The sequence below is a fragment of the Talaromyces amestolkiae genome (assembly GCF_001896365.1).
Source record: "Talaromyces amestolkiae strain CIB chromosome Unknown scaffold16.1, whole genome shotgun sequence".
Classification (NCBI taxonomy): Eukaryota; Fungi; Ascomycota; class Eurotiomycetes; order Eurotiales; family Trichocomaceae; genus Talaromyces; species Talaromyces amestolkiae.
In genome coordinates this window covers 319,407-334,245 of record NW_024468052.1, presented here as the reverse complement: position 1 = coordinate 334,245, position 14,839 = coordinate 319,407, and the positions used below count along the sequence as shown (strand labels likewise).

Sequence of the window (14,839 nt, the reverse complement as noted above, 5' to 3'; positions counted from 1 at the left end):
CATACTTTCTTTTTGTTTCAGACTGGTATTCACAGGTATCAACCCGTCCTCCTATGATTTTGTTCTGTCCGCAAAATTTTGATTCTTCATCGTCCTCAATTTGATTTACATATTTATATCTGATCATATACTGCAGCCATTTCCTTGAGTTTCTAGTCACTCTGTGAATAACAACAGCTACGTTCATAATGTCTTCCGAAATCGCTGCTGAGCCTGCCCCTCAGTCTGTCCCCGAGACTACAAAGACTGTCGAACCTACCACTGCTGCTGTCGAAGTCAATCCCACAGAGCCTAAGCCGGAGGAGGCAGTCGTTGCACCTACAGACAAACCAGCAGAAACCACCCCTGCTCCCGCCGAAGTTCCTGCTGAACAGACCACTGCAGCAACCCCTGTTGCCGAGCCAAAGGATGAGACAACCGACAAGAAGGAAGAGCCTCAAGCCCCTGCACAGCCCGAGTACTTGACAAAGATCCCTGGTCTCAACAAGTTCTTCGAAAGTCTGCCCGAGATTCTCAACAAAACTGGTCACACGGAGATGTGGGGAGTTCCCCTGAAAGACTCCAACAACATCCCTACCGTCAACGTCCTGATCAAGTTCCTCCGTGCCAATGAGGGCAATGTCAAGCAAGCCGAGGAGCAGCTCACCAAGGCTCTTGAGTGGCGAAAGGAGATCAATCCCATCGAAATCGTCAAGAGTGCCAAATTCAGTGCAAAGAAGTTTGAGGGCCTGGGCTACATCACATCTTACATTGACCCTAGCTATGGAGAGACGATCTTTACTTGGAACATCTACGGAGGAGTCAAGGATTTGCACAGTACCTTTGGTGACTTGGACGAGTATGTTGTTTGCTTATAATGCCTTCGTGATCATTGCTGACCGATTTCTAGGTTCATCCGCTGGCGTACAGCTTTGATGGAGAGGGGTGTCCAGGAGCTCAAACTGAACGAGGCAACCGAAGTCATCGAATACGATGGCGAAGATCGCTACCAGATGCTTCAAGTCCACGACTACAAGGGCGTTTCATTCCTCCGCCTCGATCCCACTGTCAAGGCCGCCTCCAAGAAGACGATCGAGGTTTTCTCCACTGCTTACCCCGAACTGTTGCGAGAGAAGTTCTTCATCAACGTCCCAACCATCATGGGATGGATGTTCGGCGCCATGAAGATCTTCTTGAGCAAGAACACAATCCGCAAGTTCCACCCAATCTCCAACGGTGCCAACCTCGGTAGAGAGTTTACCTTTGTCGAGGACCTTCCCAAGTCATACGGTGGACAGGGTGCCGAGCTCAAGGATGCTGGTCGCACCGTTCCTCTTATTGATGACATCCCTGCCGGTGAGCCTGCAAAAGCAGCCACTGAGGCATCCAAAGAAGTAGCCGCTGCCAAAGCTGAAGAACCCAAGGCTGCCGAAGCCGAACCCGCACCTGCACCAGTCCCAGCAGCAACTGAAGCTCTCAAGGAGGAGGCCGTCAAGCCTGAAGAGCCCGCCCCTGCTGCTGCCGCTGAGCCCGCCAAGGAAGCCGAACCTGCCGCCGCTGCTGCACCAGCCGGCGAAGAATCCAAGTAGATTCAATCCACTACATACTATACCCCGTGATTAATATCGAGATACCCGATCCCGAGCGTGCTTTGGACTAATTGTTTTCATTTTATTTTTGTTTTGTTTCGGTTCGGTTTTCCTGTCACATCACTGTATGGGCCAAATAACATGCTTAATATAGCCATGTTTTCTGGTGGAGGATTGACGTTATACCCCAGTTGAGGCGTGCTGACATACCTAGATGGTGTAGAATGTATGTAGGTAGTTTTTTTTTTTTTTTTTTAAGAAATATAGGATTCTTGTTCGAAACACACTACTTAACCGAGCTCTACATTTTGGAGGTTGCGATTATGCTTGAGCTGGTTACAATTGTGAACTGTTGAGGTATAATTTAATTGACTTGATGTTCGATACATATGCAGTAAAGACAGACTCTGGCAATGCAATAGCTGGAAAGCGATCGACGAAACAAGGATACCCTAGAATGGAACTAGAGCACGTATGGACAATATGGAAAACATAGCGCAATGAAATGAAACTCATTCGACACAACAGGCATAGAGCGGTAAGGACTGATACGTGCAATGAGAAACCACAAAATTAACATGAACAATCCGAAAAGGTTGCTCGGTTAATATTCTCCAATCCGCGGAGCACCTCCCTTCCAGTCATTACGTTCATAGTAACGAAAGACTAGATCGTACCCATCCAGATCATGAACTATGCGATCGACACGACGATATCCGGGAATGTTCTCCATCTTCTGGGCCCGGAGGACTGCTGAGCGGTCATACTTCTTCTCGCTCAAAGACTCCTCGGAGACCATCACTGGCTTCGCTTCAAATAGCGTGACGGTGAAGCGACCGGGCTTGAAGATATCGACGACATGCTTGACGATATCTGCGGTTTCCCTGCCACTTTGCGCGTGGGGTACATTGGTCTCAAAAGACGCGTAGGAGCATTGAGGCTCAGGGGTAACGTGGACAGTAAAATAGTGAGTCCCAGATTTACCATCCGGAGCAGGCACCACACCATTCGCAGAAAAGCCACATGGCGTGAAGAGATAAGCGTCAATGCGGGAATCGGGATACTTGCTGGTCGGGTAAACGTCGGACAGACCGCATGACTCTGATACGACGGTGCCAAGGGCATGACCCTCGGTTGTCAATTCAGGAGGCAGAGTGTGCTGCTGTTCACCATCGGAGTCGGGATCGCTCATGTCTGAAGACGTATTGCTGAATACGTCAACAAGTTCGTCCTTTTCCTTCTCGATCTTCCGATAACGGATATCTGCGACCGCACTCGCATGGTCGAGGTAGAATTGCTCGGCATTCTCCTCTTCCAAATCCGTCATCAGAATCTCAAGAGTTTCGTCATTTTCTTCGTAAGACCCTGTATTCGCTTTCTTACTATCAAGATCCTCCGGAATGTTGAGCACGCGAGTTTCAGTCTCGTGAGGCGGACTCGCTGGCGGTGTCAACGAGGTATGGGGTTCAGTCAGGTAAAGGTACCAATGCTCGCCGTTCATTTTACCAATCATGTAAGCACTACCGTTGGCAAACAGTTTGTCGAGGTTCTTGACTTCATCGCGCCAGCTCCTATGGGGGCCACGCTGACGGTCGGGGAAGAGAAAGTTCTTCCGACTGTAGAAGACACGATAAGGAGCAGCCGCGACAGAGAGGTTACGGCAAGGGGGCGCAGTGGACTTGGGAAATCCAGCGAACAAAGCAGCAATTTCCAAAATGCGTGGTAAGCCTGACAACAACGTAGTAGTGCCGCAGGTTTTGAGGATAAGCTTATGGCGCCAAACAAACATGCTAGATTCGGATAGCAAATAAGCGTCGACATCATCCGACTCGACAATTGACAGCACCTTGCAGTTCACTAAATCAAGCATGTCCTTCCATATTTCGGCAGGGACTGCTTTGAGACCACGGGGGTCAGTCCCGCCGAGTAGATTGTCGGCGGCGGGACCAAACCAGACCTCTAACAATTTCTCGGGGCCTGTGATAGGATGTTAGTTGAGGCGTCGCAGAAACATGTCGGAAAAAAGCCCACCTTCGAATGCATTGGAGCTATCTAGATCAGCGATGGCTTCATGATTGATAGTCAAAGAAGGAGTCCCGATAAATGAGGACGGCGAAGTTGTATAATTCTTGGGAATGCCAATGAACACCATATCCGTAGAGTTCAAGCGTTGCTGATGGTAAGGTATTTATAAGCGAAAAGTGATAATTATTTTTTTGGTCTTTTGAAGTTGTATGACTCTTCAACGAAGATAGAAGACGACGTGGATTAAGCTGGGACGACTAAAGCCGTATGAAGCACAATCTGCCACCCAGGGGACAATGCGGTGTCCGCCTGAGAAGGAGAAGGCCCGTTTATCGAAAGGTAGAACGAGCTGGCTAATCAGCCAGCCAAAAGGACGATTTGATTTTCAAGTTTTCCCGGTGAAGGGACGTTAGGGAGGGCGCGCGGACAGGAGAACGAAGAACAGATCGAACGAAATGGTGGCGATCTGTTTAGACCTCGAACTGACAGATACCGATACCGTTCAGAGTATCGGGTCTAGCAGACGAGGATATCTGCTTGAAATTGAATTTTAGAGGGTAAAAGTTGGAAGAATCACGGGTAGCACGGGGGTGCTATCGAGGCCTGGAAAGTGAGGTTAGAAATTTTTTCTTTTTTGGGGATGACGTTTGACAGAGAGAAAAAGTCAAACGGGGAGTGCCGAGCGATTGATTGACTGGTAGATCTGCTCGTTTGTTTGTTTGAGTCACTAGCAGGACTTACTTTGCAGGCTTGGACAGGAAACGTAGTAGGTCCTTCGGGCTCATGGAAGGCAAGCAAAGAATCTGCTTAAAAAGAGGTGGGTGCAGCACTCATCGATGACGGGCGCACCTGGAAATTGAACAACGACCGATTGACTGCGGAGACTGTCGGGGTTGAAGTTGTGAGATAGTGAGGTAATTCTTGAGTTATAGTGAGATTGGAAAAAGCTGCCTCGAGAGGAAGATAAATTGGAGGGAAGACGAGGTTGTGTGTGATTGAGGTCCAGATGGGCAAGTGGGCTTTTTTTTTGCGCGGGAAGACTTGGAAGGTGCGCGGGGGCAACTGCTTGCCTAACAAATAAAAATGCTTGGACCTTTTCCGGCAAGCCACCACACGACCTCTTCTGTCTTTTCTTTTGCTGCAGTCTACGTACTTCATTCTTATTATTCATGCAAAGACTCAAGGCTCCTGACGTCCGGGAAATTTATCCTGCGTTTCTCACCGTATGCCGTGATACATCCAGTATCACTTTAATTCGCGCAGACGCAGTAGTTCGGCAGCTCATGCAGGACCAAGCAGGAGGCTGGAGCGGTGAATAGTCCAACTGGCCGGGGCTGACGTTTGCTTGCTATATCTTCTATGTATGTGGCATAGCTGTGTACACTGTAGGCGGCTACAGGAAGGGCCTCTGCCCAGGTACAGATACATAGTAATGTACATAGAGTAGGTCATTGTACACGCTGTGGTGTTGTTGGGCAGCAGTGACGTAGCCCAGCCTCCACTTAGCGCGATATAGTCAAGTCTAGGCTAGACTACTGCTGTTCCTGCAATTTATACGAGTAAGCAACAAACTTTCTTCACGTCGTTATTATTTTGATATTCAACGTAAAATACATGTCCTCCAGATTTTGCAACAAGATGGGTTGTTGAAGACGTAGAAAAATATAAAGAGAAAGAAAACGCCTGTCATGTCCGTGATTCCGCCTATGGAAGTACCAGAACGCCAAAGAGGATACCTCCGCCGCAACGCTTCGTCAGGATGTCCCCTCATTGAAAGGTTTCAAAAAATGTAACCCGAGAAACAGGGAACTATGGGAATCATAAGAAGATAAGAGATGTTGTGTCTAATGCTGCGCCAGAATTGCACGCGCTAATTGTACCTCCCCTGCATCCGCTATCCTATTAGCAAACAACTGGCCGATTTTCTCCGTCAACTGTCCGCGGAGCTCATCGGATACAACAGCCGAATGACCATTCGTAAGCTGTATACGGTCTTCCTGCAATGAAGAAAGGACCGAGAGCAACAAGCCAAGTACTTTTTCTGCCTCGGGCCGTCGTGGTCCCTCTTCGGCAATGGCGTCTCGTAGCAGCTTCTCGTATGGTTTGAGGTTTGGCAAGATGAGTTCACGCACTACATCAGCACCGCCAATAGAATGTAGGCCCATGATAGCTCCGTAGTGCGTTCCGAATGGTTTTGCAGGGTCCAAAAAGTTCTTAAGACACGATCGTGCGATTCTTGGTTTGAGTGTATGTGATGCGTGGGAATATTTCTTGGCGATCATGCCTAGCAGTGCTGCCGCTAGCTCACGCAAGGCGATCTGCTCGGATAATTCATTATTGCTACCACCAAATTGGCGACCGACGAGGCATGTGAGAACCGGCGGTACCAGTGCGGAGATCTATGAAACAGTTAGCTGCATACCTTGTTAATATGAACGCCATCATCAAAGCTACTCACATAAGGATCGATGTAAAGAGATTGGTTTTGGATCAATGCTTCGGCCATTCGCATCACTTGCGTCAAGACAAAGATATTATTCAAGCTGTGCGTAACCTTCTCCGAGATGAACTGCACAAAGTATGGCACAAGTTGATGTAAACCAGGATCCTCTCGCAGACTCGAGTACGCCGATGTTCTGTATTCCTCGCTAGCTGGGTCAAGGAAAGCATTGCATACTTTCTCAAAATAGAGTTGCAATTCCTTGGACAGTATGTGTTTGACGAGTGGTTTGACGGCGGTATTCTGGTTGCCGCTCATGGCAGCTAAGTTGGGGTTGGCATTGGGGCCCTTGGCGACTAGTTCGAGATTGCGGGATTCGTTCGATGTAGGGTTCTGGGGGATCAATGGTTGTACACCTTCGACAGCAAGCCAGTGCGCTATTTTCAAGTATTAGTACAGGTTGCGCAAGTCTAGTCCCAAAGTTCAAACAAACCAGTAAATGTAACCTCTCGAGGCACTTTTGGCAACGGAGCATTTATCAACTTTTCAAAATCCACCTCTTCATCCTCAACGTAAAATAAAGGTTGTCCAGGGCCCAGCGATGCTTCTCCAAAACGCAGCGGACGAGTCGATTCGTATCCATATAAAGGCTCAACATTGAGTACCCGCAAAGCGTGCGAAATGTCTTGTGTTGTGAGTACCGTCCGTCGTCCGTGGCGCATGAATTTTAGAGCTTCTTCTAGTACCTGAGCGATGCGGTATTCGACATCTCGGGCGAGATTCTCGGTTACATCCTTGCTCAAATTCGATATTCCGACCGACTCTGCTACATCGCGGATGTTGTCCGGATTCCAAACGGACATCTTGTGGTATCAGCGCTTAGTCGACCGCTGAAGGTGTATCTGATCGTGAAGGAGCGCAATTCGGCGGACTTTTGATGGGCCGGTGGACTAGGAAAATAGCGAGAGTTAGACTGGAAGAAAAGGGTGCATGCTGTAGTCGCGGTCCAGTAGAGCCACCAATCGCTAAGAACTGAAAGATGTTGAAAAATTATTCAAGGTAAATTGCTTGCGAGCGGAAGTCAAGCTTGATGAAGAAGGCTTCCAACCAGAGTGGTCCGTCGCCGCGGGAATGCCAAGATATGTCGGCCTCAGGCAGCAGTAGTTGAATACGAGCTAACTATAAATAGGTTAGTATAGCACGACTGTGGAGAACTTCCATCAGTGGGTCTCTTACTTGGGCTTCGTCTCTCCGTTCGCCTCAGTCAGTCATTGAATGTCCACGCTATCATTTTTCTTTCACCTTCACGTCAATAAGGAGGCGCCTATTATCTGCGCACTACTTAGCTCTATGTTATACACTGTACCACTCAAATCAGTCACTCATTTCGTCCCTAATTCTCATCGATGAGTGCCGCCTGATTGCACATCGTTTCAACAGCGCGCGGCTTCACAATTTTTCATAATTTTAACCATCCACGCAAATTGCATCACCATATTTACAGTCAGTTGGATCGACGCATAATGTCTTCACCGCCACCCACCACTCCCAATCCCCTTATCTCGCGCAAGCGGCCATCAATATCATCCACAGCATCCGGCCAAGCGAAACGACCGCGGATGCATCCCCTACGTCAGACATCCTTTCCGACTGGTATGGGCTTTGACTTCGATAGTTCACGCAATCGAGCCCCCAGCGACGCCGGGAGTGTAACGGGCAGTTTCACAGGAAGTCTGGGAGGAGCGAGCAGTGTAGTCGACGGACCGAAGAAGAGAGGCCGGAAGAAGAAAGCTGATAAAGAGCGAGAGGATGCTTCGATTAGAGGTGGTGCGGATGGAAGGAGTACGAGAGTTGGCTCGGCAGATATCGATGGCGGCTCTGTGAGGGGAGGAGCGGGTGGAGCGGGAACAGCTGGAGGCAATGAGGAAGCTGGAGAGGAAGAAGAGGAACAAGATATGGAGGGTGATATGCTTGGTGGTACGGAAGGATTTCTGGATCTTGCTACGGAAAAGAAAAATCTTGCGTATGTTGGCAGAAACTTCACTGGTCCATTGCTCTTTGCTGATTATTTGACTATACAGTGTCCTTACGGGCTCATTCACACCACTTCAAGCCGATCGATACGAGAAATGGAATCGAACGCGATTACGAAAAGAAACACTTCGCCGAATCGTCAATCATGCTCTCTCACAATCCGTACCGCAGAGCGTTGTAACAGTGGTGAATGGGTTTACAAAGGTCTTCATTGGTGAAATCATCGAGAAAGCTAGGACTGTGCAGGATGAATGGGCAAAAGCGTACGACCTCGCAGCTCTTGTAGCTTGGGAACGTGAACAAGCTGAGCTAGAGGCGGCAGCGGCTGCAAAGGCACAGGCAGAAGCAGAAGCAAAGGCCAGAGCAGAAGCAGAAGCTAAGGCTAAAGAAGAAGCCGAAACCAAGGCTAAAGAGGAGGCGCAAACAAACGGCGATTCGGCAACTGCATCATCAACTCCAGCAGAAACTAAAGAAGGCGATAAAACGACCAACGGACTGAAACTTGAATCTCAATCTCCGCCTGGATCAAACAATATCATGGCATCACTGTCAGCAGCTGGCTTCCCTACCAATCACCTCGCCCCTCATGCATCGAATCCGAATACAGGCCAGCTGGTCAATGGATTCAAAACAGAGACGACTCCTGCCAATCGAATCTCCATACCTCCAGTGAACCCTCATCGGGGCCAATTACTTCCAGATCACATTCGTGAAGCTGTACGGCGTTACAAACGTGACGGTGAGGGTGGAGGAACTGGCATGTCTGGTCTCAGCCAGCCGATGATGGGAGCAAGAGGTGCTTTTACATGGCAGGCTGGACCTGGTGGGAGAAGACTGTTTCGATAATGGCCCCGACTGGGGGTACTGAATTTGCTTATTTATGAATATGACCTCATTTCAATACCATTTGCATTAGATGGAGTATAACTGGAGCTAGGTAGTCATCACTAGTCTTTTTACTTTGAATCAATCATCAAATTTTGTTGTTCACAAGATACAGATGCCCCCATGAATTCATAATAGAAAAGAACTCGAACTATCGAAATTGTTAATGTATGCTTCTCGAGGTCGGCTCAGTGTCATACGTACCTTAACAAACTATTACATGAAGATCAGACTTTGATCACTCCGGGCGGCCTTCAATTGCTGACAGCAAGCCACATATTTCTTAATTGCAACTCACCTTATCCAAGCCAATTGAGGCGGAAGTGGGTGCAACAAGCGCGAATCCGACCTCAATCATCTGTATCATCCATGGGAACGAACTGGAGGTTCTCGGCACACGCCCTCTCGGCCTGCAGCAACTGTATTCGGTACTGTACAAACGCCCGTAAGTCCTTCCTTTCTAGGTCTCCGAGAGCCCGCAGCTGAAGATCTTCCTCGAATCTGACCTCATCAGGCAAGGTGCCCAAAAAGCGGAAATTGAAGATATTGCACTCCTTCATCAGCCTCAACTTGGTATTCTCAACCACCCCCCGAAACCGGTTGGCGAAAGTAGTCTCAAAAATCTCTGCCCATTCATCGTCATCGTCCTCCTCCAGCGGAGCGTCGTCGTCATCTATCAGCTCGAGTTTAGAATCCCAGAAGTCCTCGGCTTCGTCAATTTTCTCGCCGAGGACCCTGATGCGTGCGTTTTGGATTTCTTCGAAAGCGCTTCGCTTGTGCATTGGGAGATCTTCACGGGGTACGATGGACCAAAGCTTCACATCCTCTGGCTTCGTCAACCCAGCCCACAACAATGACCAACTTATAGCTTGTGGGTCCTCCTTAGGCTTTTTTAGGATATGGTCATACCCATAGTCGCGGACGCCTTTCTCCAAGAGGATCTTTCGGCCGTAGTTCTTCCTGAGGTCTGAGAGAGTTTTGCGGATCTGGGCTACTTCAGCGAGGCGAACAGCGAGGCCCTTTGTAAGTTCAGCTTCTCGGAGGTCTATCCCTGGGGCAGGCGTAAAGCAACTTTGTACCGAAGTAGCACATAAATTGAGATAACCGTGGACATTCTCGTCCCTATCAAAACGGCTTTGATGGGTATTGACGAGGACTTGAGTTATGTCGAAGTACGGCTGGATAATGTCGTCAATGAGCTGTGTGCCGAGTTTTGCTTGTTGCTCGAGGTTGTTTACGTCGTCTGCTCCCCACCAGATGTCGGCGATGCCCATTGCTTTGCGGAGCGTGTCTTTGAGAAGATAATAATGCTTCTCGAGGAGGTCGATACGGGAGTTGCAGATATCCTTGTACGTCTGCTCATCTCGCTGTTCGGTGCTGTGGTTGATAATTGAGACTGCCTCGGCGTCGCTCGAGACAGCTGGGGAAGAGGGTGGTGCAGGAGGCAACTGGCGCTCCATGACTGTTAAGAAGGCGGAAATAAGTGGTTATGACGAGTAACAGGAAGATGAGTGTCTGAAAGGCTCTCAATGTCGATGGGAAGGTGTTTGGTTCTTGACTAGTGGATGATTGAGGTGGAGATGACACGGAAAGGATCTGGTAGAGGAGGTAGCATAAGGTGAATCTTGAGCTCATCGTCCAGACAGGTTGTGTGTGAAAGAGCGTCCTCAACTGCCTTCACCCAAACACGATCTTTAACACTGACTAAGTGAACTGTATCATGGATAGACAAAGAGCTAGTGCAATACTAGTAGTCTTAATATGTTCCCTCTCTCTGCTATTCTAAGACTTCTGAGTGCAAGCTTTCTAGAATTGGATAACTCATGAAGCTGGTTCCGTACTATGAATATGTGTGTAAGCTTTGATGCTTATTGAACTGGATTGTAATTTACACTAATCAGTCTTTAAATCCCAAGTCTGCAGCGACTACTTCTCTCAAAAACCAGTATCCCAGGTATACTGTGAAGCTGAAGTGAATCTTCTAGGGCATACGAACCCCGTGACCCAGCTCACAAAAGCAGTTAGACCAGGGGGCAGGACCCTGGAGTGTTACATAATCAGGCGTGTGGAGCTCAAGCTTTCCCCCAGATTGTCCCCAGCTTCACCTGCTCCACACTCAACCACTGCATTTTCATTCAAATCAATCTCATTTCGCCAATGTCATAGACTGCCGACAACACACAACGGCTCCACAAACTGCTAGCCGAAGATTTGCTCCCATCATCAATCCTACAAACTTAGGCATCGCCTTCGCCAGATATCTACTTAAAAACGCCTCGTTGCCCATAGTCGTCACTGGGGGAGAACGGCTCAGAAACGAAGCATGGGCATTGGAGAAAATAGCATACATCGGCGGGGCCTGGAGKCCCTCTCACCATATCGTAAGTGACGTCCCAGGTGAGTATATTAGAGCCGCGGGACATGCGGCTCACCACAGGCGGAGTGGTTTCCATTGTACGCGCTGCAGAAGAAAAATACGCAACGTACCTGAAACCTCAAGACGAACCCAACCCTAATTGTCCTCATTTTAGCGAGTACTATCTCAACCAGGTGACCAGCCAGTCCACCTCTGGACAATATTTGGGAATTGTTGTCAGCCAGCAATTGCTCATGAAATACCTTCACGGGTTTTTACCCTCTCACAAGTCAGGACCTTACAAAGCCCTTGAGACCGAGAAATACAGATTACATGCACATATAGTCCGCGCATCATCGTTTAGTCGCACCGCATCCATCTCGCAAAACATTAAATGATTATGGTTCAAAGTCCTCGCCTCCAATGTAGCTTCACTACAGTTAACAAAGACATTTGACAGCTTCCTGCGGTATAGAAGCAAAAGAAAAAAGCCATTTCGGTTGCTTTCTATCCCGGTACCAGCAAACCGGGACTTAGCGACTCAGCCCCAGCACTGAGAGCGCGCTTTCCGAAGATGAGCTGGTGGCGAAGATAATGAATGTTTTGACAACCATGCCACCTGACCAGGCTCGCGGACTTTTCTGGGACTATAATAACAGTTCATTTGTTTACGTACATACTGGAATATGCTAATTTCATGTTGTCTTTCATTTACATGTATAGTAGATGTGACGATATCTATAACAGCAGGGGCAGGCACAAAGACATCCATTCTATCATGTATCATTTTTCTGGCTAGGAAGACGTGCGATAAACTCCTTGTTAGGGGTGGTAGCGTCTGGAAAGTTGAAGATACAATATGAAAGTTGAGACCACAGTTGCAAGGGGCAGTCGTACAAATGGTGGTCATCATTAGCAAGACGAGAAAATATGCAGAAAGCAACCACACGACCGTGCTACAGATGCAGCTTAAAGTTCCTCATCGAAATCCTCCGCAGTAGCAACGGGCAACGTCTCAAGCAAATCTGGATCATCATACCGATAATGATCCTCGAGCGCCCTCACGGCTTCAGGCAACATTTCATGAGGAAATGTCGGAAATATCGAACCGAGATCCGTCTCGCTTGATGGATTCGCAAAACTACATCGACTACCTCTCGATCCTCTGACGGGCTCGTTCCATTTCCGCTCAAATTCAGACACATGTCTCTGAATATCGAATTGCGCATGGATCAGAGTCGGGCTCGACGAGATCTCCACGTATACTTCCTCCCACTGATAGCCGCCGCTCCTGGAGGGATTTGAGGCTGTAGGCACGACCACCACTGGCAGCACGTCCCATTCATCGTCGCCATGTTCGTCTTCTATGGTCTTTGCACGTTCCATCTTCTTGTACTTGTAGTACACGACGAGTTTGTTCTTTGCCCACCTCACGAATCGTTCAGTCATAGAGCGAACTTGTGTCTCGTCCACGAATCCCACCATATGACCCTGGACCAACCTCTTTGTCTCCAATACAATAGCCCTGCGAATCAAATTTTTTCCCTCGCAGTTGTTGCATAGCCCATGGAATCGGACGACGGTGTCCGTAGCGGGATTTTGGCGAAGTATTCTTCCGGTATGTTTGGGCGGATACATGCAGTGATGATCTTCAATGCTGTGGTTGCATTCGGTGAAGATATGGCGTCTTCTCTGGCCGATGTGTCTGATTGCTTTTTTGGCTCCATCTTGACGCGTCAGGGGCTGTATTTTTGGGGTGGATATTCTTGGACTTAACATGGTATCCGATTTGGATGCTCAGATCAATTTTAAGATATCCAGTGCTTGTTCAGAAAGAGCTGTCACGAGATGAGGTCTTTGGTCTGGGTAGTTGAAGAGTGTGGGCTGTATAATGAAAATACCGATCTCTGAGGTTGACAAGGCAGGAACCGTAATCAGTCCGAGGGAGCCATCACATCACACTCAATGATGCGCACTGTCATTAGACATTGTATTTACAGTTTCCAGACTGGCAATTCCTTCACTAAAAACTCCACTATTGATATATAATTTGGAATTATGGTATCATATCTTCCTATTACAGCCACAAGCCTCGAATATAAGATGACAAAGAGATCCTGTTTAGGCACAAGGATAAGTCACATATTGGCCCTGACACCCTGAAAACTCATGTAGCACAAGCCAACGCTTATGGGTGTCACATGTTTCCTTTTATGATAGAGGGACAAACAGAAATATTTTTACTATGGCTTCGTGCTGGGCGTAAGTTGGTGGGAGTTACCGTGAAGGACTTGACGTCAGACTCTGAAAAGTTGATGATATAGACAGGTTCACTCAAAAAAAAGAAGTTGGAGAATAGCGTTATCCCTCGACCAACTTCAGGGGCTATTGAGATTAGCAACTATCTATGTGAATGTTGACTTAGATCCACATATAATGCAGATTCAAGGTCGCCAGAAACGAAATGATCATGATAGATTTGCATTTTCAGCAAGAGCAGACTACCATTCCCATTGAGTAAAATCCTCAGGATTCGCTCGGTTGTATTTGATCAATTCCCACATTCCGTACATCAAACCGTTGAATTTGACAGCGCCAGCGTAGGCAGGAACGGATGCTTCCCAGTCGATAACGTAGCTAGTAAGAATTGAATATCAGTAAATTGCAATCGTAGATTCAGGGCATAGACTAACCATTTCTCGTTGTCGTCGTCAAAAACGAGATTTCGAAGCCCAGCGTCAAGGTTCCAATATCCACTTTTCAAGCAGTCACTAGGAGTATGAGCAGATCAACCAAAAGTATCTAGTGTAGAAACATACTGATACGCTTTCCTGAACGCTGCACGCTTCTGCGCTCGCTCAAACACAGTCATACCCGACCAAAACACCGTCCAGTCATATACCCTACCCGGCACGTCCTCCATTGCAATAAAGCTCGTTACGGCCCCAGGGCTGGGATCCGGTAGGTTTTGAATGCATATCATTGAACCGTAGAAGCGAGGCGTGGACTGGCAGTTGTTTTCTGTGAGTTTGCCAAGTGCTCGGATTTCGGTTTCGATGTGTGTCAAGAAGGGGGATGTATGGAGATATTTCCAGTCGAGTCTGCTCGAATGACTTTTTGTTAGTATGTTACCTTTTGAAATGACAACAGATATGTCAACGTACAGCATTCGAGCCTTCATGATGCATTTCTTGTCGCCTGCATCAGTACATCGGAAGATTGCTCGTGCTTCTTTGCCATGATGATTAGAGGTCCTCTCTCTTTCGTAGATTTTCTGAATTAGGGTCCATTCCACAGTAGTTTGTTCTGGAGTATCGATATGAACTTTCATACCAATCCATGTCTGGTCAAAATACGTGCTTATCGGGGAAGTTGTTTGGGGCATTGCTTGAATATGGTTCCACTGATCGAGAGTCAGATGACTGCTGTAAATAGCCTCAACATGCAGGTAATGAATGACAGCAACTTTTGTAGTGTCTTTGGAGGTTAGATGCAGGGTCTAAATGACTGGATTATTCCCAAATATTCTCT

General features: G+C 47.9%; 7 protein-coding genes across 7 annotated transcripts; 2 read left to right on the top strand and 5 right to left on the bottom strand.

Annotated features, from left to right (window-relative positions):
• Nucleotides 1-188: 188 nt before the first annotated feature.
• Nucleotides 189-1,568, top strand: BHQ10_007650 (uncharacterized protein; the record flags this gene model as incomplete). The annotated part of the gene is made up of 2 exons (XM_040880369.1): nt 189-838; nt 890-1,568. 2 exons carry the CDS (start codon nt 189-191, stop codon nt 1,566-1,568), a joined length of 1,329 nt encoding a protein of 442 aa, XP_040736153.1.
• A 604-nt stretch (nt 1,569-2,172) lies between these two features.
• Nucleotides 2,173-3,720, bottom strand: BHQ10_007649 (uncharacterized protein; the record flags this gene model as incomplete). Its single annotated transcript, XM_040880367.1, has 2 exons — nt 2,173-3,545; nt 3,600-3,720. The coding sequence occupies 2 exons, from the start codon at nt 3,718-3,720 to the stop codon at nt 2,173-2,175; spliced, it is 1,494 nt and encodes a 497-aa protein (XP_040736152.1).
• Nucleotides 3,721-5,437: 1,717 nt separating this feature from the next.
• BHQ10_007648 (uncharacterized protein) lies at nt 5,438-6,896 on the bottom strand (the record flags this gene model as incomplete). The annotated part of the gene is made up of 3 exons (XM_040880366.1): nt 5,438-5,992; nt 6,052-6,470; nt 6,527-6,896. The coding sequence occupies 3 exons, from the start codon at nt 6,894-6,896 to the stop codon at nt 5,438-5,440; spliced, it is 1,344 nt and encodes a 447-aa protein (XP_040736151.1).
• Nucleotides 6,897-7,556: 660 nt separating this feature from the next.
• On the top strand, nt 7,557-8,913 carry BHQ10_007647 (uncharacterized protein; the record flags this gene model as incomplete). The annotated part of the gene is made up of 2 exons (XM_040880365.1): nt 7,557-8,056; nt 8,115-8,913. 2 exons carry the CDS (start codon nt 7,557-7,559, stop codon nt 8,911-8,913), a joined length of 1,299 nt encoding a protein of 432 aa, XP_040736150.1.
• A 389-nt stretch (nt 8,914-9,302) lies between these two features.
• BHQ10_007646 (uncharacterized protein) lies at nt 9,303-10,412 on the bottom strand (the record flags this gene model as incomplete). Its single annotated transcript, XM_040880364.1, has 1 exon — nt 9,303-10,412. The coding sequence occupies one exon, from the start codon at nt 10,410-10,412 to the stop codon at nt 9,303-9,305; it is 1,110 nt and encodes a 369-aa protein (XP_040736149.1).
• Nucleotides 10,413-12,277: 1,865 nt separating this feature from the next.
• On the bottom strand, nt 12,278-13,087 carry BHQ10_007645 (uncharacterized protein; the record flags this gene model as incomplete). Its single annotated transcript, XM_040880363.1, has 1 exon — nt 12,278-13,087. One exon carries the CDS (start codon nt 13,085-13,087, stop codon nt 12,278-12,280), a length of 810 nt encoding a protein of 269 aa, XP_040736148.1.
• A 722-nt stretch (nt 13,088-13,809) lies between these two features.
• On the bottom strand, nt 13,810-14,693 carry BHQ10_007644 (uncharacterized protein; the record flags this gene model as incomplete). The annotated part of the gene is made up of 4 exons (XM_040880362.1): nt 13,810-13,945; nt 14,002-14,079; nt 14,128-14,409; nt 14,473-14,693. 4 exons carry the CDS (start codon nt 14,691-14,693, stop codon nt 13,810-13,812), a joined length of 717 nt encoding a protein of 238 aa, XP_040736147.1.
• Nucleotides 14,694-14,839: the final 146 nt, after the last annotated feature.